General features: G+C 47.8%; 1 protein-coding gene across 4 annotated transcripts; it reads right to left on the bottom strand.

The window, feature by feature from the left end:
* On the bottom strand, positions 1-24,000 carry LOC141967682 (phosphoribosyl pyrophosphate synthase-associated protein 1-like). Of its 4 annotated transcripts, XM_074921721.1 has the most exons (11): positions 23,884-24,000; positions 23,089-23,200; positions 16,597-16,649; positions 14,863-14,929; positions 10,426-10,598; positions 9,892-10,007; positions 8,682-8,737; positions 8,018-8,163; positions 1,770-1,840; positions 923-1,069; positions 1-247 (listed from the first exon to the last, which is right to left on the bottom strand). In XM_074921721.1, the coding sequence occupies exons 2-11, from the start codon at positions 23,169-23,171 to the stop codon at positions 89-91; spliced, it is 1,071 nt and encodes a 356-aa protein (XP_074777822.1). In that variant the 5' UTR covers positions 23,172-23,200; positions 23,884-24,000; the 3' UTR covers positions 1-88. The 4 variants fall into 4 exon arrangements, 2 of the variants coding, with proteins under 2 accessions (XP_074777822.1, XP_074777821.1); XM_074921720.1 differs by lacking the exon at positions 23,884-24,000 and having other exon boundaries at positions 23,089-23,386; XR_012634730.1 differs by lacking the exon at positions 23,884-24,000 and having other exon boundaries at positions 136-247; positions 346-1,069; positions 1,768-1,840; positions 23,089-23,374.
* Between the last annotated feature and the right edge of the window lie 1,720 nt (positions 24,001-25,720).

Here is a 25,720-nt window from a genome sequence, read left to right as displayed (position 1 = left end):
CTGTTGTGTTATGCCTATAATTTATGGTATTGCCGTTTCGTGCGTATTTCCTTCTCTTGTGGAAGCCGGGACGGGGGCAGCGCCAGGTCTAGTCATCGACAGTGATGTTGCGAAAGAGATAGGCCATGGACTCGCCATTGTGGATTCGTCGGATGGCTTCAGAGAGAATCAAACTGATATCCACCGTCTTTATCTTGGGGCACTGCAGCTTCTGTACCTCGTGAGGAACTGTGTTGGTCACTACCACCTATGGAGTGACAAAAAGAAAAGATGGTTAGCTGTGCTGCTGATACGCTTGCTCTCACTGAACAGCCACCCTAGATTAACTCCACGAGAGGTGTGTACCTGCTGTTTCCCAGTTCAGGGGGAGAAATCCTTGTACGTTAGGAACAAAAGATGAAAATAAATGGTCTCCCCCACATGACAGTCAATCTGTTGAGGGGCCCGGCGTAACCAGCACTCTACAACAGCCACCTCCACACAGGCTGACGGGTGCGTTTAGAGCGCAGGATCTGACATGTTCGTTCCTAAGGGCGAGGTTTGAAATCTTATCCTCTTAAGGCATCCAACAGCTCGTCATCAGCTGGGGGAGAGGGGCAGGTAGAAGGTCTGTGCAGTGAGAAAGCGATCACATGCACTCAGCTGTGGGAAGGGAAGTGTCCAGGCAGGGATGACTAATATCTGTGCATTAAGGAGAAAATATACACAGAGAAGCATGATCTGAACACGTATTAATCACACACGCTTTTTTTTTTTTTTTTCTCAGTGAAGAACCAGCTAACTGAAAGCATCTGATGAAACCAGTCGTTTCAGAGATGAGCTACGTGGCAGGGGAAGAACATCAGTTTGTGGGTTTTGGTGCCTTAAATCAACCCAGTTACCAGAGCCAGCCCTTCCCCAGCAGCCCAGAAAGCAGATGCACCTCATCGATGGAGGATTCCTCTATGAGACGGGGGGCATCTGCTGACAGGAGCCCGTGAGTAGCCATCACAAAAATCTTGTAGGCTCCACGCTCTTTCAGGATCTCTGCAGCAGCTACAAAGCTTTCCACATCATCGATGATGTCATCCTGAGAAGAGACAGAAATAACATCAAAACCAGAAGTTTATTGTGCCTGCAGGGCAGGAGTGGATCCGCAAGGTACTGCAGCTTTGGCCACAAACACAGCCAAAAAGAATATAATCTCTGGCTACTTCAGCTGCTGTTGAGATTCAAGCACAGCCACGTGCACAACTTAAATCTGTGGACACCATTTCCCTAATTTACACACCCTTTTGCTAGTGTGCAGAACAAATATTGTGTCTTGGAAACAAATTAGTCCCTGCACATGCTCACAGGCAAACAGAGCTTATCTTCAGCAAGCGTTTTTGTTTTTTTTTTCCACAGTGATAGTAGCTGCATGTTGATTACTTATACTGCAGCATGGCACAGCATGTAAGAGAAGCTCAGCGAGTACTTTGGTTGGTTGGCGGTTTTTTTAAATACTTCAGGAGATTTCTCTGCATGTCCTGGATTTGTTGAGTATTTGCACACATCTGGTATTTGTAGATTCAAGGGAGCAAGGAGATTTCAGGGCTTAAAGCACTGAAATACAAAGGATTTTCAGTGAAAGCTGAAGTAACCAAAGCCACCAGCAAAACTGGAAAAAACAGTGGTGACAATCCTGTTACCACCCCTACATGAGCAGTCCCTCCTACCCTCTGGGATAAAGCAGCTCAAGGAAAGATGCTGGGAGGAAGCCACCCCCCTCCTCTCCATCACACTCACACCACAACGATGGCAATTCTTCCTCCAACGTCTCCAACCACAGTTATTGGCGGTTTCTCCTTGGCCATCATCACTAAAGAAGAAAAAAAAAAAAGCCCAGGTCAGTTAGCCTTGAGTCAAACCACAACAGCTTCACCACACAAGAGGCCCTTAACTGTGTCTTACTGGTGCACAGATACAGGCACGTGCTTTCCATTATCCTGACACCCACCTAAGTGGGGAACCACTCGTTTAACCATTGTTTTCCTCCTTAAATGAATAGCACTGCTGCATGAAAGATGAAACTCAGTTTCTGTGGGGACCTTGTACTGACCTCAGAGACAGTAAGCAAATCCAAATAGTTCACAGATACCTGTGCAAGGAGAGCTACAAAGCAGCACCTAGTTTATGGGAAACATCAGTGACTTTTTATGCTCCAGAACAGGACTTGGAATTTAAAAAAAGAGGGTATTTCATGGCTGGGAACAACAAAGGGACTTCTCTGAGCAGCACCTCTCAAAGGGCATATGCTTTACCAGGTGCAGTTTTTCACCTGCTGGACTCACTAATTCATCTGAAGGATCTGAGACTCACACTGCAGCTTGCTTGCTTTCTCTCACATCACCAAACACACAAGGCTCTTTCGGAGGGCATAAGCACCTTCATAATATCTGCTCAGGCAAAGAAAGCTTAAGGAAGCTTACAGGAGCAAATTTGCTAATTTTTTAATTTTTTTTTTTTTTTTTTTTTTTAAGTGGATTAATGGAAAGAGCAGGACAAAATCCAGTTCAAACTCAGTTCTACAAGCTCAGGGCAATCAGCAATTTGAAGCAAAAGGATACCTGGATGAGCTGTGCTATCTGACACACAGTGATGTACTGCGAAATAAGGTTCCACTCCCTCCTGACTCTACTTTTGCACTGACACGGTTCATAGAAAAACTACATGTGTAGCAGCCTTTGTCCTTTATCCTGAAAAACTTCCAGCAGCACTATAAAAAGTAACAGAGAGATGAACTAGGATGCACTGAGAGTGTCCAGACATAACAGAGTCTTCAGGCTTGAACCAAACAGCAACCAGCCTCTGATATGGGCCAGGGACTTGCTGTCCATAAGCCAAACCTCTCGCCTGCCAGAGGTGCTGGTTTATACAGGGAATGCAGTACAAAAACTCCAGCATGGAAATGACACAGTGAAGGGCATGCCCGCGTCATGAGGCGATAATCTGCGCTGATCTAACCACTGAAGCAAAGAGGAACATCCAGCATTTTGGAACACTTACCTGGCCTACCTGCCCCCCCCCCCCGCCCCGATTTTATATTCTCTACAGGGAGTGCAGCAGTGTCCTACCAATGCACTTTGTGCCTCTCCGTAAACTCAGGTCTTGCCACGATTCTATCCACAGAGGCTTCTCAAACGCCAAGTTTTGGGCACCCTGGCTAGCAAGACTTTTCTCCTTTAAGATAACCTACTTCAATATAATACTTGAGCAGCACAAGAACACAAGCCATCGCCCATCAAAAAGCCTGTCTGAATATTGATTTCTGCCCTCCTGGGTCAGAGAAGTCCTACACGCAACTCCCCATCCTGCACAGCAGGCTGATCCAGTAGCATTCCCACAGCTCAGTGCCCGGGAATGCCTGGAGTGCAAGCACAGCTGGGTGAGCAAGTCAGGCTGAGGGACGTGATGAAAGCAATTATAAGGACCACAGCTCCAAAGATTTGTGTGTAGAGCTGTTCTTCATATACACAGCCTACTCCGCAGACTGGTTTTCCGTAAGCCTACCAAAACTGTATAAAAGGTGTCCAACAGTTCTGTTTTGACCAAAGTAACATTACTCATTGCTAGGTTTTGCAGTTGAAGTCACAGCTACCTTGGATTTAAGAGTTAATTGCTCTTTGGAGCACAGATTCCCCAGCCTCCCTTGCATTGTTATTCCTGAGTCTCCTGTGAAATGCAAAGTCAAGTCTAAATCCTGAAGGAAAACTATTCTTATGAGAAGGAAGAATATTTGTAATAAACCAAGATTAATTATCACAAGAGATAAGCAGACCATAAATTTCAATTACAGGCACTACCTACCTGATTCGATTAGTTATTAGTTTATTATCTGGTTTGGACAGTAACAAAACTCCTGGCAGGAGCTGTGAAAATACCTGTGAAATGGGCTGCCATCCCACCCTTCTGTGCCTCAGAGTGCCATTTCTGTTTGCAACAGCCAGGCTAGGGAAAATTCTTTGCTAAGCAAATGGTGAACAGGCCTAGGGAGCTGAAATTCAGTACTATTTTACTTACAAACACATGAAGTTTCAGCAAATCAGTATCCTTCTATTCCATAAAGGAAGCAGACACATTCCTTGCTATGCTTAAAAGCTAACACAGCAGCTAGCAACATCAGCAGTGCTTCACATCTCTTTTTTAAATGCTGTACTTAAATTGTGCTTTATTTTTAAAGTATGGTAGGCAACACGTCGACCTACCCGGATCCTAAAGAGATGTTCTCCCTTTTTCTTGTTCAATTTTCTCTGCAAAGAAAAGAAAAAAATTGCAAGCCAAAGATCTACCCACAACCACATGAAATCTCAAGAGAATTGCTCCAATGTGATAAGACCTTATGCAAGGGTTACTGCAGCCAGGTTCTTTTTCTTCAAAATATTTGGCCATATCAAGATGTGCAAGTCAGAACTGCTACAAGAAGGTAGCTTGAAAAAAATTACTCAAATAACGAAGAACGTTTTCCTCCCATACACAAATCTTCTATTTATATGTAGACAAAAGAGGGCAACAGAAGTAAACCACAGCTGCACTTCTGCCTGGTGTAACCCCTTCGATTACGTATGAGTTTAGGTTAAAAGAATTGCTGGGGTTTTTTTCTGAAGAGAAAGAAGAGTTTGTAGTATCTGTAGCTTCAGGGGGGAAGAGGAGAATAAAGTAAAAAGAGAAAAAACCAGAGCAACCACAATTTTTATAAAACAAGCCTATCAAAGAACACTGAGGAGTGGCGGGGAAATAAGTTAATCAGCCAAACAGTCTATCTTGCCCTTTTATTTCGATGCGAGTACCACATGTTAAAGGTGAGATTATCACTGGCAGGAAGAAACAGCATTCCCAGGTGCATAAACCTGTTGCTTTAATTAAGCGGTCAAAACTCGGTTAAGAAATGCTAAAACAAACTCTGTTTGGAGCTGACAGCTGCATTAAAGTGATAATCACCAAGAAAAATAGCGTTACATTTACAACAGTCTATTGAGCTCAAGAACGAACTGTTTTGTGAAGAGATAGTACTGGAATGACAGATAATATCTCTGTGCCCAGCCCAAACACAGGAAAGAGATGGGGACAGGGAAGGAGGAACAGACCTAGTCGCTCCTGGTTTTCACCCAAACTCTCTTCCTTCATGGCAGTTTGCTGGGCTCTGGGTTTGAAGCAGACCATTAGCTATCTGTATAAAGTACTGAATTTCAAAGCACTGAAATGATTTAACAGATGGTGCTCCACCCCTTTTCTCAAGGACAGAGTCCACACGCATTTGTTAAAGCACAGCCCCAGGCCAGCTGCAAGCTTTGAGACACAAAGAGCACACAATCAAACAGAATAACCCCGGAGTAACGGCCTGGCTCAGAAACTCAGATTTCTGGGTTTTGAGTGAGCTGAGCTGTTGCTGCGGCTCTAGCACCACACTTGGTGCAATTGGAAGCACCTTCAGCATTTTTCTGTTACAGCTCCATATGACGCTAAATCAGAGTATCACATCAAGCTACACTCTCAGGACAAAAAATAAGCCATTACACTGCATAAGACTCGTTAATTAAAGGCACATGACCTCTACTAGAATAAGGAGAAAAGGCATATGCCAGGACACAGGAGCCCAGCCAATTCACTAGGAAGCCCATGAAGAATGGCATAAAGCACAAGCCATTGCTGTAGGGCTCTGAGGCTGCTCCCAAACAGGGGTTTTGCCTCTCTTCTGGCTGCAGCACAACCGTCAGGGACCCTGAACTGCGGAGTGCAGAGAGGGAGGAGAGGATGCTCCACACCGACTGGGTTGTAGCCCAGAGCAGGATCCTCCACAGTCAGTCTCAGCCACCCTCCAGGAGTGCCCCCACCTTCCAACTGCCCAGACCCAGGCAGACTGGGAGACCGGTTCCGTTTCAACAACCGGAGATTTTTCTGGCCAGTGTTGGTGTAAGGAAGCACCAGCTCTGGGTGAGCAGCACACATCCCACCTTTCACAAACAACAATACAGGGACGTAGCTGAACCCTGCTTCGCTGCCATCAGACCCGACACCACCAGGATTGCTGGTGATGGTACACAGAGCAGGAAGAGTTGATCAAGGGTTTTGTTTGATGTGCCAGTTGAGGTGGGAACACCAAATCAGACAAAAAAAGGAGGCGCAGCAGAGAGGGTAAGTACAGACAGTCACAGTGTTGCCATCCCTGACCCTAGCTGCATTTTCACCTCCCTCTGGCAGAGTGCAGCTCCCCGGCAGAGGCTGTGACACAGCCAGGATGCACTAGAAGCTTACAGACTGCTTTTACACAGCTCTCACCTCACTATTGTGCACCACCAGCACCAGAGCCCAGCTCACTCCAAACCAGGTTTCTATTAGATTAGAAAACTGGAGAGAAAAGCAGCTTCCTACTGAGAGTTTTGGACAAGACTGCCCCATAATCCACCCCACGTTTCCCTGACAAGACAGCTACCAAGCCACAGCTTGATTATTTTACATTTGTGCCTTAGGCACCAAGGAATGTAAGGTCGTTAGTCAAGTGCTGAGTTTCTGCAGGAGATAAAATAAGAAAGTGGTGATACACAGCAAATTAGTTTGTGTTTGGATAGCTGAGGACCGAAAACAATTTTCCAGTGGAATCATAACTAAACTAGACAAGGGCACATTTCTGTACAAGCTACCATCTACAAGGCTCTCCAGCAGCACAAGCCCCCACAGCTGAGCTTCCTTAAACTGACATGGTTGGAAATGAAAATACAGTTGCATCAATGCCCCAGTAGCAAACAAATGTCAGCTACTGATATTTCGGAGGACAGCATCCTCTTCAGAGCAGGAGTGGAAGAAAAAGGCCAAGAGGAACCACACAAATTCCTGTTTTGTTAGAAGGGCATGGAAAAAAAACCCCTTGCCTGAAGGGGAATGATTGAGATGAAGTCCCAAACTTCAATGCCAAACCCCACGTGTCCTCCAAGGCCCAAGAGTAGTTTCACCAGCAACAGAAGCACTGTTTAACTGATTGTATTATAGTGAGCAATGACTGGGGTGATGTAAAATGCCTGCAGTCTTACTTGCCTTCCCTCCATGACTTGCTCACAAACTGGTTGGATGTTCTCCCTAAACTTCAAGAAGATGAGAGGAGACACTTATCAGTAGCTCTCACCACTGCTGGTATAATTAAGTTTGGCTGCACGAGGGATAGCTCCTTACCACACAGCACAGCATGCATCCTTTCCCACAGTCACTTCTCAGCCACATTCCCTGCACTCAATTTCTGCTCTACCACCATCTACCCAGAAAGCAAAAATCCTTCCAAAACAGAGCTGGATTTTGATTGTACTGTTGTTACATGGCTGCTGCCGTTGGAGGAATACAAGCAATCCTAAGAGGACAGCACTTCCCAGAACACAGGTTTCCTCCTTTTTCCTTTGCTCTGTGCTCCAAAATCAGTGCTTATCCATCAATGCCAAGAGCACAGGAAGAAGCTCAGCAACGCTCTCGGAGGACCTATTCATCCTAGCCACATAAACCTCAGAACCTTATCAAAACAGACACTGGAACATGATCACCTCACTGCCAAAACGAAGAAAATTTCCAGCGGTAACAATGGCTGCAGCAGGAGGGGAAGACAAAGGCCAGCCGTCCCCGGCACGCTGGGGACAGCAGCCTGTCTCAGTGGCTGTTCCCATGGTAGTTACACTTTTGAATTTCTTTTCTGTTCCATTAGCTCAGTGAGTTTTGTTGCTGAGCACTGTAAAAGCACCGCCTTTATCAGAGGTTTGTCAGTCTGACACTGTTGAGTGGGCACAGCCAAGGAGAACAATACTGATGCTCTGCATGGCCAGAAAGAGTTAAATAAAAACCTTCCCCTGTACCACCTTCTACAACTTGATGATATCAACCTTTCCATGAGAAAAATTCCACCCGTCCAACTGCCATTAGACTGGATATACCTATACAGCTAAACCAACAGTTATTTCCCACCAAACTTTTCTTTTTTTGTTTTCCCTCCCCAAAGGTAAGCAGAGAAGCTTAATCTTACATGGTAGCTCCAGGCCAGGATGCACAGTTGCATTTTTGACCATTGGAGGGGAGTGACGTCCATCATCCATGTCCTGCTCAGTACACTGAGCCTCTCCGTGGATCACTGCTAGTCCCAGCCGTAGCCTCTCAGCGTAAGACTGAGCCCTGCAGGAGACAACCACAGCATGTCAGGAACATGTTGGGCTGATGCAGCTCCACAGCCCAGTGCAGCAGGCCTCTCCCAAGCCCAGCAGGGCAAGCAAAGGCTGCATCTCTGTGGCTGTTTCCCAGCAAGAAGCTTCACTAGAAATGACTTTTCATTCCTCCTTAATATCCCAAAGCCCACTCTACCCCTTGGCTCCACCGCGGGGGTCTCCTGGCATTCCTCCATATGCTAAATACTTTCTGAGATGGTCAGGCACTACTGAAACTCAGCTAGTCTGATCCTGGCCCCAGGTGAACCACCCAGCTCTGCAGCAGCAGAGATCTCAAGCATTTACTCCCACAGGGTTGGGACTGCAAAATCCAGCTGCCCATCTGCACCACAAGAGACTTCCATCCCAAAGGACTTATGGACCAGACTGCTGATCTATTTGCAACCCTCCCATACTTTTCCTGGTGTATTTCCCATCAGCCCAGATCTTTTCCAAGTTTCTTAACCCACTAGTAAAGCATCCATTTACCTTTTAGCTGCATCAGGAGATTTGGCTACAATAACTGCATTTCTGTAGTCTGGAATCTGGATGTGATAAAAAATTATTTAAGTAAAGACCTTTTAGCCGGTAACTGATTTGATACATAGCTGAATAATCATGCCCACTCTCCTTCCCCAGACCCAACTCTTCATTCTGTGGCAAGAAACTAGAGAGGCAATTGCACTCATTTTCAACACCAGTATTTGTGTATTCTGCCCTAAATGCAACACAAATAAGTTTAGTACAGCAAGACTGCAGGTCCTACTCTGGATGTAACTGCAGCTCCATGCCTCCTTCCCTGCTGGTGCCCGCAAGTTACAGCCTGGTCTGCAGTGCTGAGCACAGCTGCCCGAGGAACAGGGAAGGAAGGGGAAGGGGTTGTGACGGGCCCTGGGGGCCAGAGGCAGCGCACCTCTGCAGAGATCAGCATGTGGAGACCCAGAGCCTGCGAAGAACAGGCGCCGGCCTTGTGTTCAGAATGGGCAAAGGTGGGAACGTTCACCATGTTCAACCTACGCTATGGGGACTGACAGCAGCTAATTCTGTCTGCAGGAGGAGGTCTGCCCGTATGGGGAAGCCTTGTCCTTGCTGTGTAGGCATAAACCATCGTCTTCTGCACACAGAAAATAAAACCTCCGTGCCCTGCCCCCAGCCCTGCTGTGCTCAGCATTCCTACACTCAGCCCAAGACAAAGTCTATCAATAATTCAGAGCAGTCAGACATCCACTGCAGAACAAAGGGTGAGGGGAGACAGTTTAACAGGATTTAAAAGGTGATTAAAGGCAGGAGCATAAATGGCATCTATCAAATGGCACTAACCCTACAGAAAACAAGCTCATCTTCTGCTTATTGTCAAGAGCTCAATTTCTATCCAGGTACAATCACACAATGTAACATTTCCCCACTTCCCTAAGAAACATGCAACAGGTGCCCCCCTAAGAAAAAATTCATTAACAGAATGATTGACCTAGCCCGATAACACCACCTCTGCATGAGCTGAGGCCCAACACTGCTGTCACATTAAGACGAGTTACGACAAGATCATATATATAGAATCACAGAATCATTCAGGTTGGAAAAGACGCTTGGGGTCATTGAGTCCAACCATCAGCCCGACTCTGCATAGTTCTCCTCTACACCATACCCCCCCAGCATCTCATCTAAACAACCCTTAAATATAGAACTAGAGTAACCTCACTTCTTCCTGTATATACTGAAGCAAGAAAGGGGATGCTCTCAGGTTGTCTACTGGGAAGCTGAAGAAGCCTTGAATTTCTTTTTGATGAAGGTCCATAGTGATAATGTGTGTTAAACCTAAGGGGGAAAAAAAAAAAAGGTAACAATTCATTGAGAAGACTCTCACATGGCTAGAGTTCCTCGAATATCTCCATTTTCCAGACTATTTTAGCTATTACTCAGACTGTTAAGCCATGTGATAAAATAAGCATGAACAGGTTAATGTAAAAAGTTCCAAAGACATAATGAGAAACAGGCATGCGGTAAGTCACAGCACTAGGCTGACACTGTATTTCAGTATGACACTTCTAGGCCACTTCCCCAGGTGCAAGTTACAAAGAAATAAAATTAAGCTGAAGCAAAGGAATTCCCCCAGAGTGGCACAAGGGCTCAGCAGCACATCCCCACACTGAGTGGGAGAAGAATGGAAGGACAGACGCCCTCTGGGATGCCCGGCAGCCACATGCAATGCAGCGTCCAAGCCTGCAACACTCACCTGCCTTGGCGAGCATCGAAGCCAGCAGCTTGCAGACTATAGAGCCCCTTTTCCTCATCTTGCTCTGTTTGCTGTAGGGAAAGTAAGGGATGACCCCAATGATGTTCCTGGCACAGGATGTCTTCAGTGCATACGCCATTATCAGCAGCTCCATGACAGCAGTATTCACATCCCTAGGAGATTTGAAAACCATTCCAAGTATCAGTAGGTGGTTTTCCAATGCAACTCCTTTTCCTTTTATACCCATACCTCTCCTCACTGAACTTCCAAGCAAATAATGCTACATCTTATGCTAATGTATGCAAGACCCAGATTGTAATTGTATAGCTCCTTCCATCGTGCCACAGCACATTACAATCAACCGTTGCATGTACAGGACATGACTCCAGCACTCAAGAGCTGTGGACTAGAATTTGATTTTGTATTCTAACATGAGGTGTATAATGATTCCCCTCCCATCATCACAACAAAAAAGGGCATTTTTTTCATTTATGTTGTAACAAATGTCACCTCATACAGTGTATTTTGAAATAAAATAGTCTTTTAAAGAAGCAGAACACATGTAGCCAACACAACTTCATCCACATTGGATTTATTAGGGTATTTTCATTTTTAACAGTATAAGGCAGGGTATTTTTCCTGTCATAAGAAATATTGCACTTTGGAGCAGTACAAAGTTCAGGCACAACACTTTGGTGGAGATCGGCATCTCCATGCTATCTTGCTTATCAGAGATGGGAGGAACAACAGCACAGTAAATGCCAAACAACTCCTTCTTGAAAGAAAAAACAAAAATGCAACACAGGCAGAACTTATCTGTAGACCACAGCAAGGTATACTCGTAAAACCCCATTTTCAGCTCGCTTCAACGTGATGACTGACATGGCCCAGCAAGGGATGTATTAGTCTGTACTTTAAATAATTTTGGGAAGGGGAAAAAAAAGCCAAGCCCTTTTACTTCCTTAAAACCTCCAAAACACACCGTCTGCATCGTCCCAAACTGACTTGAGGTCACTTGGGAACTGAAGAACATGCATTTCAGAGAAGACAGGGACTGGCAATCCTCTGACAGCACAGACACCCGCAATTGCCTGGGGGGGGGGGGGGGGGGGGGGTCAGCACAGATGGCCTCAACTGACACACCACTTGCACAGACTGGTCCCCGGGAGGACAACACCGGCAGTGGAGCCCATGGTGACAGAGCAGGGGCTGAGCAGACCATCCTTCCACACAGCAGCAGAGGAACAAACAGCACAGAGCAGCTTAAAGCTCTGCAGAGCTTTCTGGATGTTACCCAGACATTGCTCGAGGACCCATTTTCCTCCTGACCACCAGGGAGGGCTTCCCCAAGAGCTCAGAGAGATGGTTTATCCCAGCCTCTGTCCATGTGACCTGTGACAAACCCCTAACCATTTCCATTCCTCCATCACTCCCCCTTCCTTCAGAAATTAACCTCTGTTTGTGCCTCTTCATTTGGGAGCGCTCTGGGTCTCTGTTCTCCTGCTGGCCCCGCCAGCCCTCGCACACAATGCCGTTTATACACAAGAAAGCTTTGTTAGCTCTGAAGAACCCAGCCAAGAATTACATAAAACATAGCCCCCTGCCACATAGGACAACGAGCAAACAAAGAACTGTTTCTTCCCTCTGGTGTTTTAGCTGTGCCAGTGGGGCCATGAGAGGAGAAAAAGATGCTACTATCAGTGTTGTATGAAAACAAAGTGGCCAAGTTCAAGCCTATTTAAAGTTCATCCCAGAAATACAATATTTTCCATCATTATTTTTCAAATTACTCTTTAAAAATACATATATTCATGTGAAAAGCAGATAGAGAACAAAACTTCTCCTGGCAGAAATGGTTGCCACTGATTTCAAATGGCACCAGCAGTCCTGGTGCTGCTGTGGGACACTGGCAGCCATGTCCATAGAGAAATTACTCGAGGAGGAGCCCTTCTCTCCATACTCAAGCAGGACCCCACGCTGGGCTCTGGGAAGCTCCTGCAGACCAGCCAGCACAGCACCAGGCAGAGGCGGCTGCGTCTGTTCCTCCAGCAGGACCCGGGGGGCCGCTGGGGGGTTCGTAGAGGCGAGGAGCACCCTCCTGGAGGCTTCACGCTGAGCCAGCCATCACACTGACCCACTCCTCTGCAAGGGGCACGGACCCCAGCCAAGGGCCTGGCTTGGGGTGGGGACTAATTGGGGGAAATAACATCTGCAGTGGAACCCCGGCCACAGCACTTCCAAAATGGGTACCCAGGAGAGCACCCCAGCACCCTTGCTGCACTCCCCACCTCCTGCCTTGAAGCTGTGCTCGTGGTTACTGCTGGAAAACCTGAGCCAAGACCTCACACAGGGACTGTCAGCTCATTACCAGGACATTCAGAGCCAGCTCAGCTATCCCTCACACCCCACTTACCACCCCTCTCCAGCCAGCCTCCCACACTGCTCCCAGCCCTGTTCTTGGGGCTAAGCAAATGGCTTATGTGAAGCTGCCAATCAACTTTGCAACAACCAGCACCAACACTCAGCACTAAAAGACTCCTTTTGCTCTTAGTGTATCACTAAAGCACCAGTTCTTCCATTTTTCTACAGTCTAAACATGAGCTATTTGGTTTTCCCTCATACAAATGCTAGTCCACACACCAACAGTCTTGGATGATACTGGTCTCGCTAACATTTTTAGTTCTGCTGTATGCTTTTTGGACAGGGAGCTGGTATCAAATATTCAGGTATTTTCATTCTCTCTGTGCATTTAAGATGCAGACTGCAAATTCACATTGCAGCATAACAAGGTTGTTTCCCTCTCTACTCCCTTCCTACTGAGTCCTAACATTTTCTTTGATTTTCAAACCGCTACTGAACATGGAAGAGCTATTCTTAGAATATTCAACACAGTTGTTGTTTTTACTCTCCTGAAAAGCTCCCTGAAACTCACTGCAAAATTGAGATGCCCTTGAACCTGTCCTCTCAAGCAATGCAGCAAAGCACAGCTGCATTTTAAGAATAAAAGATGACTTGGCTGCACAACGGCAGCTCCTCACCTGGAGAGCCTTGAACATTTTGGCTAAAAAGGACCCTTTTCTTGGCCCACAACACTGAATTCAGTTTATGGAAAAACAAGGAGATCAGCAAGTTAAAAGCAGAGGAGGTTTTCCCCTCCCCAAACTATTGCTGCCCCTAACGCTCTGAGTTATCTCTCTCTCAACACCTTGTCTGTTCCATGTTTACACAGCTCTCAGTTACAAGTTATTTCAGAGAACTCTCTCACGAGGCACAGGAGAATGGCACTATTCACTCGAAACATAATCCTGCATCACTGGACTTTCTTCTCGCAGAGATTTAGTTGCTCCCTGAGGAAAAAAACACTTTGAGCATCTGTCCAGAGAGAGATGAGCTCTAGGAAAATGTCTCAGCCTGCAAGAGGAACTCCAGAAGGGAGCAAGCTGATCTTGTAGTCCTACTGATTTCTTTAACAACAGGCCAAGCACTAGAAGAGAAAATGAATCTGAATTCTCACGGGGCTCTATTTCTTTGGCAAGCAAGAAAAAGTTCTGTTTCAATGGTATTCTGCTACCTGCTTGAGCTCTGGTACTTATCTGTTCTTGTGATTTCCCAAATCTGAGCAGAATTTGCTAACTTGGAAAAAGCTATCAGAGCAGGAATATCCTTGTTTTGCTAACTGTGCAAAAGGCATCCTACCAAAATCTCATCTCTGAAAACAGCACCTCCCCTACTCACAGTTGGTCATTTTGCAGTTACTGTTTGTTTGTAGGCTCCCTTCCCACTATACTAGTGCTATCTTGCTACACTCTTCCTCAGTCAGAAAAGCAGCAAGATTCCTGAGGTTAGCAGCTGGTTTTCTAGTCCCCTAGTTACTTGCAGCACTTCTTGTTCCTCTTATTCCAAGGCTAGAACAGATCAAAATAAAAACCAGAAAGGCTCACTTAAGAAAAGGCCCAACATCATCAAGAATACAGGAGGGAAGGTACAGACTTCCACCTCACCACAGCAAAAGGGGAAGAATAATCCAGCCTGCAATGAAATCAATAGCTGCTGTTTGTTGCTGGCTCTGCTGCTTGGTAATTGGGAGGCAGAGGAAATTACACATTTCAAAATGGAAATGGCAGTCAGAAATCATCAAACAACTGAGCCGGCAAGGACACCAACCCACAGACCAGGGATATTCCACTTGAAGCCATCAGTCACACCTGTTCTTGCCTCAAGTGACACACTCATTTGATGGGACGCTTCTCAGTTTGCTGTGGCACAAGCGATCCTCTGGGAATTTTAACAGCTTAACACTACGTGGTGTCTTAAATGTAAGTCAAAGCAATGACAACACTGGGAGGATACTGGTTATCATGCTGGCTATCGAACAATCTTCTGAACCAGAAATTCAAAGCATATCACAGCTCTAAAACTGAGCCACAGGTCCCCTACCTGGGGATTGTCTGTATAATGAAGATATCCTGTACCCGGACAGATTCTTTTATTTCAACTCTTGTTTCTGAAGAGGATTGAAAACACAGTCAGTTTTGTTTCCAAACATCAGATTAACAGTGATAACAAACTATGTTTTAGCAGCAACTTTGCCCACTGCTCAGGGCAGATGAGGACCTGCTCCTTTGCCCCTCATGCACATACACCCACTATACAAATGGCAGATGAGTCAAGGGGATTTTCCAAAGGCTGGTCCTGGAAAGTAAAGAGCTGGCACGACATATCAGTGAGTTAGTTGGATTTACAGCACAAAATCAGGCTGGATAGCTGTTCTCTTACATGTATAAGACAATTAACTAACTCTCAATGAGAGATCCATTTCACTTCTCCATGCTGAGTGCTGAAAGCTGTCAATACCACCTGCATTAGCGACCAACCAACCACCCAAAGCAGTGTAACCTTCAGTACTTACCAAGAAAGTAACTTGGCTCTTTTGCAGCTTACCATGGGGTCAGCTCCATACAGACTGGAGAGCCCAAGGCAACACCAGCAGCACAGAGTTCAGAAGGAGATCTCCCCAAACTCACTACCAAGGTCAAGACATTTCAAGACTGACACTAGCTGGAAACCCAGGTCCTTGCTGAACACAATTTCTACGGTCCCAGACTCAAATGCAAAGGCCAAGGCCCAAAGCAGAGCAGCAGGCTCTGCAGAGACAAAGCAGTGACACGAGGTTTCCCGAGGTGCCTGTCTTAGCCACTCATTTCCCACACAGTTGTGAATTAAGAGGGCAGGGATAATAAGTGAAAGGAGAGAAACATCTACCCAGCTACAGAATTCAAAGTCTAATTGCCTGGGCACTGGCAGTAACCTTAAGGGACTCTGCTGAAAGCAGACGGACTTGCTGTGCAGTGATGAAGAACGACTTCAGACCTTGTAGCAAGTAACCTGATTTAACGCTAACCCCACAGGGCAGAGAGCTCTCACTAGCACAAACACAACAGCCAACCCAACCCTAACCACGGCAGCTTACACACTGCGTGGCCCATTCTGGCTGTAAGAGCAGCAGCACTATCCTAAATCCTCCCGCCGAGCCAGCCAGCACCGCTTCCTCTTGCCTGTATCAGCTCTTTGGTTCCAGTCTCTCTTGCAATAAGGTCTTCAAACAGTAAGTGACTCTCAGCCACTGAACTCTGTTAGCCAATATCCTTGTTTTAGCCCAGCGTTGGAAAACAGACACTTGCCACATTAGAGAGAGGAAAGCAAGCTCCAAGAGGCACGCTCCCTGGCACAGCCCTGAATTTGCACTCTCTAAAGCAAGAGGACAGGTCCTTGCTAGGGCAGCTGTAAACTGTGGCGGGGAGGGCTGGAAGAAAGCGATAATTTACAAGTTTGCAAGGCAGACACTTAGAAAGCAGGCCATTACTTTTAAACCTGGGAGATGTTTTGCTAAGCACAAGAGCATGGTAAGATTTTGTAGCAGCTAACACCCAAGGTAGGACTCTCCCTTAGACAAGCATTAGCTGATGGGCAGACGAACGAGATAACAGGGGAAAACAAGGAACACATTTAATTGCTTTGTCCAAGGTCAGCCACGGGGGTTTAGCACTGCCAGGAGCAGCAGCAACTTCACAGCTGAATCACTGCACTTACTAGACAGGTTTCACTGATAGAGTTACCCAGCATTTCTGAGATTACCTCAAAATAGTTGCAAATAGTGAAGATTTCTCTCACCTCCATTGGTTTCCTGGTACACCACAGATTTCCCCAGCTCAGCACCGAGACGCCTGGAGAGAAAAAGGAGATTAAAAATGGAAGAACCCAGCAGTTCGTGATCCAAAGCAGAGACTGGACCAAACATTACACACCAAAACACAGCATTGTCTAACTGGGAGCCAAATGCACCAGCCAGGTTGCAGAACTACACATCCTCCCCTTCCTCGGGAGGCTCCTTCCCCCCCGACATCCCTGGGGCATGCTGCCCTGCAGCAGGTCAGCGCCGCACTCGAAGAGCCAGTCCTTGCACTGACCACAGGCTGTGCCTCCTGATGGCACAGGATATTTTGCCAGCCTATGCAATGCCACCTTAGGCAGATCTGTTGTGATTTACTCAGATTTGATTAATGGCAACTAACTCGGTTTATTTGGTTTTGGGGGTTTTTTTTGACTCCCACGTCTTTTTCTTTTTTCTTCCCCCCATACTTTCCTTCTGAAATAACTCAGCTGACTGAAGAGATTTTAACTTCAGAAAATACTTTTCTGATTTTTTTAAATTACTCCTTCCTCTTCTCAAATGTCAAACCTACAACATTCATCACAACAAAGATTAACAATTGCACCTCCCTTTTTTTTATTTCTTATATAAGAACAACTAATTTTGAAAAGCATTTTAAAAGGCTCCGAAAGGCAGATTATTCCCTCAGATGACACTTCTGTATTTAGCTGTATGGCAAGTAACCCATCAGTGAGTATTTAGAGGCACATGTGCTTTAACCATGAGCCTCAACTGAGAGACCCCACACCAGCGAGACACTTGGGATAGACATGTTGCTGCAACTGAGCTGGCTGGAGCAGACGGCAAGTCCCTCCTCTCTTCTAGGGTCTGCTTGGTGGCCGTGCCCACACGCTGGATTAGCAAACAGTTTATGCCTAAAAAATACCTTGTTCAATGCGTGGATTATGGCAGTGGTTTCCTGTCTGCACAAATAGTGTATTTACCTGGACACATGCCAAAATTATGTGAATTGAAACTATCCCCAAATAAAAGGCCCACACCCGTTGCTAGTTTTCCTCCAGTTTACCTCCTTCAGCAACTGATCTCTCTCCATTTCCTTAGCCACAGACTCAGCCCTGTATTTCAATTGTCCCAAAGATTTGTTTTTTCGGAAGTCAATGAGCAAGACAGCCTGACACAGGCACACTGCTGGCCCACCAGCAACTGCTGGACTCAGCTACGAGCCCACAAGCTGGAGGTCTCAGCTAGAAGCTGACCTGGAAAGCGTGCCCGTGACAGCTGCGATAACAGATACTCGAATGCAACGGGATATAGTTGCTTAGCTGGCTACGAAGCACGTATTTGGCACGCACACGTTTGCGATCATGTGTCTGGCAGCACGTTTTGCCATGGCTAGGGCTGATGAGTAAACTCCTGCAACAAGAATAAGTGTGTGGTTGTCACCAGCTGACTGCAGCATCACCCGGGCACTGTGCCATCCAGAGCAGGCAAGTCACCCAAATCTCCAATTCAGCTTCTCTCATCAGCCCTGTTGACTTAAAACGTGCAGCTGCGATACAAAGGCATCCTCAGTACCTTCAGTATCTTCAAAAAAGAACTGGCAGCTGGACAAGCAAAGGCATGCCCAGGGATGGAAGGACAGTAAAGGCGAGTTTTGCAGATAGGCTCCAGCAAGCTCTTTCAGCCCGCTGGGATCCTGCTGTCTTTCCCATGACAGTCAGGCATTTGCAACCACTAAGCTTTGGCCTAATCGCTGCCAAGGCATCCAAGTTGAAACTAACTCAAGAATCACATGCAAAACAAACCAGTGTGGGGGGGTAAACGTTTAATGACTCACACTTGTTCCTCCACCACTGCATGGTAAGTCTTGCAGCTCCCTTTGGAGACACGTGCACCCTGACTTTACTGCAGACAGCACGCTCCTACCTCCCTACTGGAAAAAAACCTCCATCAACAAGATTGTGCAAGTGCCCTTAGTCACCCCTGCATCTCGTGGAAGGTGGGGAAGCTTCAAAAACAGTCCAGCTGGACACATCTCAGAAAACACCTCTTAGAGGGTGGCACTTTGAATGTTAAGAGGTGGCAAACGCACACAGTGGAGGTTGTAAGGCAGTTGTAAAGTTATCTCCAGTACAAACATTCAATTTGAAGAGAAACCTGCATACAGACAAAGCCCTTGACTATGACACGATTTTATTTTGCCATTAGCTTCATTACAAACACTTTCACTGGTCTCAGCTCTGGAAATATCCGACTCTCCCCACACCTAGAGACTCCACAAACCGCTGCAGACTCCAGAAGGAGCTGGAGCTGACAGCAGAGGGATCTGCTCCATGCTTGACCACAGCCAAAGCAAGCCACAGCCTGAGTTTGAATTGCTTTTCAAACTCAAACAAACTTTTATTTAAAGATCAGCTAGCACAGTAGCAGCTCCACAGTGTATTTCCTAATCTCCCACTACAAGAACCTGCCAAGAATGGGAAAGGAAACAGCAGCTTCCTGGATACAAGACGATCTGTTCAAATATCCTGTAACTATCTGAGCTGGCCTTTACCTCCCTCCATCCACCCGGCACAAATGGATACTTGAAGAAGAGTCCCTGCTGCTCATCTGCCACTTACTGCTTACTCATCTGCCTCTGTACCCAGAGCTATCTAGCACTTGCATCACTCGTTCCAGCCATGCCAAAGCTGTGCAGCTGAACTACCAGCAAATACTGCACAGATTTTCCTCTACTCCTACCAGTCCACTCCTCAGGAAGGAACTTCCCCTAAACCTGGCACTGGCCGGCACAGAAAGCTACCACACAAAGCCAATCTGCTCAGCCACATTACATGCTTCATCTAAGCTGCACAGAAAATCTTAAAGCCCAACTGCTCCATACTCACCCTACTCCAGCACTGTCCCCCACCTGTAACCCTTTTCACCTCTACTGTTTTTTAAATTATTTTCCTTTTTCAAAATCCTCTGATGCAGTTTCACCCTGTAGTATCTGTTAGGCCCCTGCCACAGTGCTGCATCTTCCGAGCTGGAAAAGGGTTGGTGCTACCTCCTCTCCTCCCACAGCACCACTCAAGAGCTCTTTCAAGAAGGCAAGAACAGGGTTTGAAGAGGGAGAGCAGCATCCCAAGGTCACCGTGATCTGACTCCCCTCTGCCATCCTCTCACAGGCCGGCAAGATGACCTAATGAGGAAGGCTGACATTACTCTTCTTCCATCCCATCAGAAATTCTCCTTCAGCTGAGAGAGGTTGCTGCGAGTCCTCCTAACATACTGTCTCTTCCAAAAGCGGGGCTCACCTCCCACTCATTCACAGAAAACACCACCCTGGTTTTAGTGTTGTGTACCCGGCTCCCTGCAACCAGAGATCAGAACACGAGGAGCACTGGGGAGGCATTAGCAAGCTTCAATCAGCAATCCCCTCCAACCCAAACACACAAGGAAGGAGTGGAATGTAACATTTGTACCCTCTGTGCCAAACACTGCAGTCAGAGGGAGATCTAAATACATCTGTTGGATTCCAGAGATTAAAAAGACTTGCTAGACTTCCCTCCCCCTTGCAGCACACAAGGCCCATTAGGGATCAGCACTGGTCACAGAAATTATCTTTCTCCCCTGCAATTGCAGCTTGTAATCAGGTGCCCAGTGTCTCCTAATTAGAGCAGGAATTTTCTTTCCATCTGGGAAAGAATTTTTAAAAAAACCCACATCCCTCTCAATTTATAAGATACAAATAAACATATTATTTTACTCATATTTCAGTGGTCCTGAGTCTAAGGAGCATCTTAAAGTTTCACAAGGTATTTGGTCCACATAAGCCAGCATCATCTCCTCTCCCTGGCAGACACTAACATAAACAAAAACTCTGAAAACTCGAAGTGAAAGTTAGACTAACCATCTAGTCACTCATCCTATAGACAGACAAGAATGCATAATGGGAAATTGTAAAGATGGGAAGGGTGCCAGAATGCCATGCTCAGAGCCTGAATCGAAAGGAACTCTGGAAGTTTTGCATTAAATGAAGTCAGGAGACTGAAGAGCTTTCAGATGTCTGGTTTATGTCACACTGCTCCTCCCCAGACTTGAGATTTTTACAAAAGGATAAGCCAGGACTCCTCAAATATTGATTTTAACATCATACCTACAGGCAAAGAGCAATGGAGCCTGGATAGACAAGTGTCTCAAGGGGCCCTACTCCTAATATTGCGTGTTGTTTTAAAGTTCTTTTACTACTTATACTAAAGGTCATAAAAAAACTTTAAAGTAAGAACGCACAATATTAGAGGACAGACTCACCCTTATAAGACTGCTCCAACTCTATTAAAAGGTGCAACTGACCTCCCCAGCAAAGTACAGGCTGGGATGTGACACAGTGGGAAAGCCAGCAGTCACGAATCTTTTGCAACCTGAAAAAACAAGGGATGTATTACAAACGTGTTGAAACAGCCCCTGAGCTCCTAAGGGAAGTCAGTGCAAAGCCACCACACAAGATACTGAAAATACCTCTTGGGATTTTTTGGAGACATTTTACTGTGAACAAATCTGTTCTATTAACGGTTCCAGATTTTGCACCCCTTCCAACAAAACAGCACTCATGTATAATGCTTTACACCTTTCAGAGTGGTCACTACTCCCATCCTACAGAAACTAAAGCTACGCGTCCTCAAGTCTCAGTTGAAGCAGTAGCTGTGTATCTCACTGTTGTGCTCATAGCGCCACCAGAGCATCCAACTTCCTCGCTGACATTAGAGCCAAGGCAAAAAGCCCACACTGCCTCTATTAAAAGTTTACTTTGTGAAGAACAGCCAGGAGGTCTCTCTGGATCCTGCTGTCATTCACCCTCAGAGCATCACTGGGAACCCTGCAGAGGGTTACAGCAGCACGGTGCCACGACCCAGGGAAGCCTGCTCCATGTCTCTTCTCATTACATCTTTAAAAAAGTGAGTTATTTTTAAGACAAAGAACAGAGAATAAAGACTGCCCGTTTTCTCTTTTAGTCCTGAGAACCTGGAGCTCGTCCCCAGGGGACTTCTGTTATGGTCTCTGTTGACGCAACAGGACAAGCCTTGTAAAACCATGTCCCATCTGTTGCAGTAAAACTTACTTTTTTATATAGAGAAACACTATTTTCAGAGTTGTACCTGTGAAGGGGAAGTGATACGGAACTGACCAAATATAGCAAAAATACATGAACCAAAAAAAAAAAGCTTTCCACTGCCAAACACTGGGATTTCCCTTTCCAACTCACATCCAAAGAAGTCCATCACTATTACCCAACACCAGTGCTCCCAGCCCAACAGCCAAGTCAGCTTCAAAGAGATAATCTGTGCTAAGGATTGAACACACTGTTTATTAAGCTAGCTGGACAAACAGCAAAATATGCTTGCAGTTTAAGGTAGCGGCACACCTCTATTTGGTAATGTGTCCAATTTAAGCATGCCCTTGGAGACAGGAACAGACCAGCAGCTGCTTAAGGGGTAGCAAGGACACTATCTGCTGCAGGAGACAAACAAGCACTGAGCCCCCTCGATTCTGCGAGCAGCTTCCATGAACTGTAGCCAAGAAGAAAGGAAATCCAAATCCTGCTTTAGAATGACAGCTCCCCAATGCACAGATGCCTGTCTCAGAAAAGCCCCTTCGGCTGGGAGCGCCCTGATGTGAACCAAACTAATTCTAAACAAAAGATCAAGTGTCAGGGTAAACTCAGTGCCCCTCTGTGCTGCAAAAGCCCCATTCTGGAGTCAGCTGCTACACACCTCCTTCAGCAGGACCCCACACATCCATCCCTGCCAAGCCAAGGTCAAACTCTGCCCAAATCAGTGGGCTGAAAAGAAAAAAAAAAAAAAAAAAAAAAAAAAAAGGAAAAAGGGGGGGGGGGGCACAATTCTATCTCTAAACTCTCTTTTGTTAGCATGTGCTGCCCACCTCTCCTACCCCACCGAAACTCAGATTCACTAATCCACTTTGGTTAGTGCAAATGCTGGTGTTACACCGAGGTCTGCGCAGGTAATGCTCCCCTTGCCCCAAGCAGTAAAGCTGTTGAGCACACAAGGTTGCTAAGCTGTCCCCATGAAAAGCAGGAGAGAAAGTTTTGAGCATCTCCCAAAACAGTTAAAACACTTTCTGAGGTTTGCTCAGCCAAGTTTTACCTTCTCCCTCCCCAAAAGGAACAGCTTTTACTGCAACCCGGGCTCTCCAGCATTGAAATGGATGTCAGAGATGCAGGAGACAGAAAACAGCCGGTCCATCTTCGTCGCTGGGTCAAACCGAGTCATCGGGAGGGATAAGCCGGCACCGAGGAGGAAAAGCGCAGAGCTGCTGAACGCTCTCAGTGCAAAACCTCCACAGCAAAGGATCTCACAGCAAACACCTTTGGCTTGGGAACGCAGGAGGACGCCAAAAGCCTCTCCAGCCGCTTTGAAGAAAGGCTGCCTGCACAGAGGAGCTCGGGGGAGGAGGGGAGGAAGAAACTTGAAAGAGAAGGAACTTACTCCGTGATCCTCTTCGCCAGCTCGGTGCAGGCTGCCGTGGAGTTGGCCGAGAAGACCCGGTAGCCACTTCTGGCTGCGTTCATCGCCAAAGAGTCATGCAACCCCCGTGGAGCTCGAAAGTGAGAAAAAACAGATTTGTAAGGCAACAACAGCTTCCGTGGCATCCTTTTCTTCCTCTCCGCCACGATCACCGCCCCTTAAGGGGTGGAGAGGAGGAGGAGGAAGGGAACCCTTCCGCTACCTACGGTCTTACTGGTCCACTCCTGTAACAAAGTATAAAAGGGGGTGGGGGTGTGTAGAAAATAGGAAAATATGGCTATTAAAATAAAATGCACCTGCAGGGCGGGGGGGCTGCGTGCTGCTTGCAGAGCAACCTCCAGCCCTCAGGAGCCAGGCCTTGGGTAACCCCAACCCAAACCCGCCTCACGCTCGCCCAGAGGCACCTCATGCACCGGGGGGGGGTGTAAGACCCCCCCCCAAACGGGGAAGAGCAGATGGGAGAGGGGATCCCTCGGCTGGGGAGGGTGGGGGTGAGCTGAGGGGAGCGTGGGGGGCTAGGGGGGTTCTCTGTGAGGCAGCAAGGCTAGACGGGGGTCCCTGTGGTGATGGTGGGGGTGCCTACGAAGCCGGGTGGGGGGGGACGCCCTCCCGCTCCCCTCACCCAACCAAGCGATTTCCGCCACCCGGCTAGAGCGCCGCTTCCCCCGGCGGCCATCTTAGGTGAGGGCACAGCGGCCGCGCTCTCCCCTCACTGGGGCAGAGAGGTATCAGCTACTGCCCGAAGAGCGCCGGTACCTGAGGAGGAAGCGTGAGAATGGCGTAAACTCTCCCTCCTCGGGCGGGACACTCCTCCCGCTTCCCGGGTGCTGTTGACAGCGGAGCCCACTCTCCCTTCCGCCCGGCTGTGCCGGGCACGGCCTCAATGCGGCGGCTTCACTGCCCGCGCCTAAGATGGCGGCGGCGCCGGCGGAAGCGCTGCGGCGGCGCTCTAGCCTCGCTCCATGGCGGGCGGGGCGGGAGGCCTCGGGCCTGAACCCGGTGGGGCGGGCGGGAACCACAGCCCTCCCCGCCCCGCCGCCCTCAGGCCCGAGGCCTCCCGCCCCATAGGACTTAAAGCGGAGCCCTCCCGGAGCCGCGCAGTGTGCGGGAGGGGCTCTGCCAGCCGGTCGCTGGTCCCACGCTCTGGGCCTGGGGCTCACCTTAGCACCCCAGGGCTGTGACAGCAGTGTGATGGCGGCCCTGAGGAGGTGCTGCTGGAGCTAAACCTGGTCTCTGCACCATTTCTCCAAGGTGCTCTGTGCTCCTTGGATGTGAGGACAAAGTCCCTCTCGGGTACAGGCACTAAACGACTTACCTAAGCAGAAAACTTCTGCCCCAACCCATCTGGCAGAGCTCTGTGCTGACCTTTCCAGGCCCAAAGAGCATACTTTATATGGCAGGGAGGGCAAACAGCATTAATTTCATCACTAGGATCGCCCTGCAGCTCACTCTGGAGGGAGAGGTTTTTCCTGACAGTTTTCTAAGCCGCTGCACAAGGTTGTTATCCCTTCTCCCAGCTGAGAGTGGGGAAGGAGGAGGAAGTCATGCCGGCCTGCGTTCAGGACGTGGAGGACGTACGCATCTGTTATTCAGGAGTGACTCTCCCCACTGCTGGGCTGCTCTGTGCGTGGGATCAGGTGTGTGATGGGATCAGGTGTGTGATGGCAGTGGTGCCTCTGGCAACAATTCCTGTCATAAAGCATTTCATGCTTAGCTGGGAACTTCAGCATCGCTATCAGTCCTCTTCCACTGAACACTTCATTAAAAGCTGTCTTCAGCCTACATTAAGATTCAGCATCCTCAATGTAAACAAGACAGAAATGCATCAGTGTCACCTCTGCCACTGCTGCGCCTCCTGAGCACCAGGATGGTAAGTTTTGTCCCCCTTCGCCATGCCTGGTGACGTGGATCTGTCCCTGCAGTGTGGTTCCATCCCATCTCCCTCTGTGATGGTTCAAGACCACCCCACAGTTATTTACCTGGTGTAAGAGCCAGGACAGTCCCCCTTTTGCCTCACCAGCCACCTGGGTTTGCTCCTGCAGCAGGATCAGGCCGCCGGGCTCAGCACAGATCCCCCATCACAGCCGCAGCCCTGCTGGGACCAGCCATGAGCACAGCAACAGGGGCTTCAGGCTCGTGTCCTGCAGTCAGACGAGGTCAAGATTTACATCCCTGTCCCCACAGTGCCTGTGCTGGCAGGGCGAGGGGAGCCACGGCACAGCCCTCACCCCCTTCGCTTGGCACCAGACGCATCTGCCCTAGTTTTCTGCCACCAAAGCTGCGTGTGGTCCAAGCTGGGTCGCTGGTGCCTCTCCAGGTCCCCTCTGTCCCCTGCAGGTCCTTCATCCGTGCCTTGTCCTGGCAGGGGCTATTCCAGCTCCACTCCCCTGTCCCCACTTGTTCCCTGAGGTGAGGCGAGAGCTAACAGCATCAGCTGCCTGCATTCATTCCGTGCCTCTGAGGAGAAACCCAGCCATCAGGCTGGTGGTAACCCTGCAGCTTGGGATAAAACAGGAGCATCCATCTGAGCACCCCCAGCCCCAGTCTGCTTCAGCCACGCATGCCACTGCGCGTTTAGTGATGGCGGCTGCTG

Source organism: Athene noctua, chromosome 18 (genome assembly GCF_965140245.1).
Source record: "Athene noctua chromosome 18, bAthNoc1.hap1.1, whole genome shotgun sequence".
NCBI lineage: Eukaryota > Metazoa > Chordata > Aves > Strigiformes > Strigidae > Athene > Athene noctua.
This window is presented reverse-complemented; position numbering and strand designations above follow the sequence as displayed.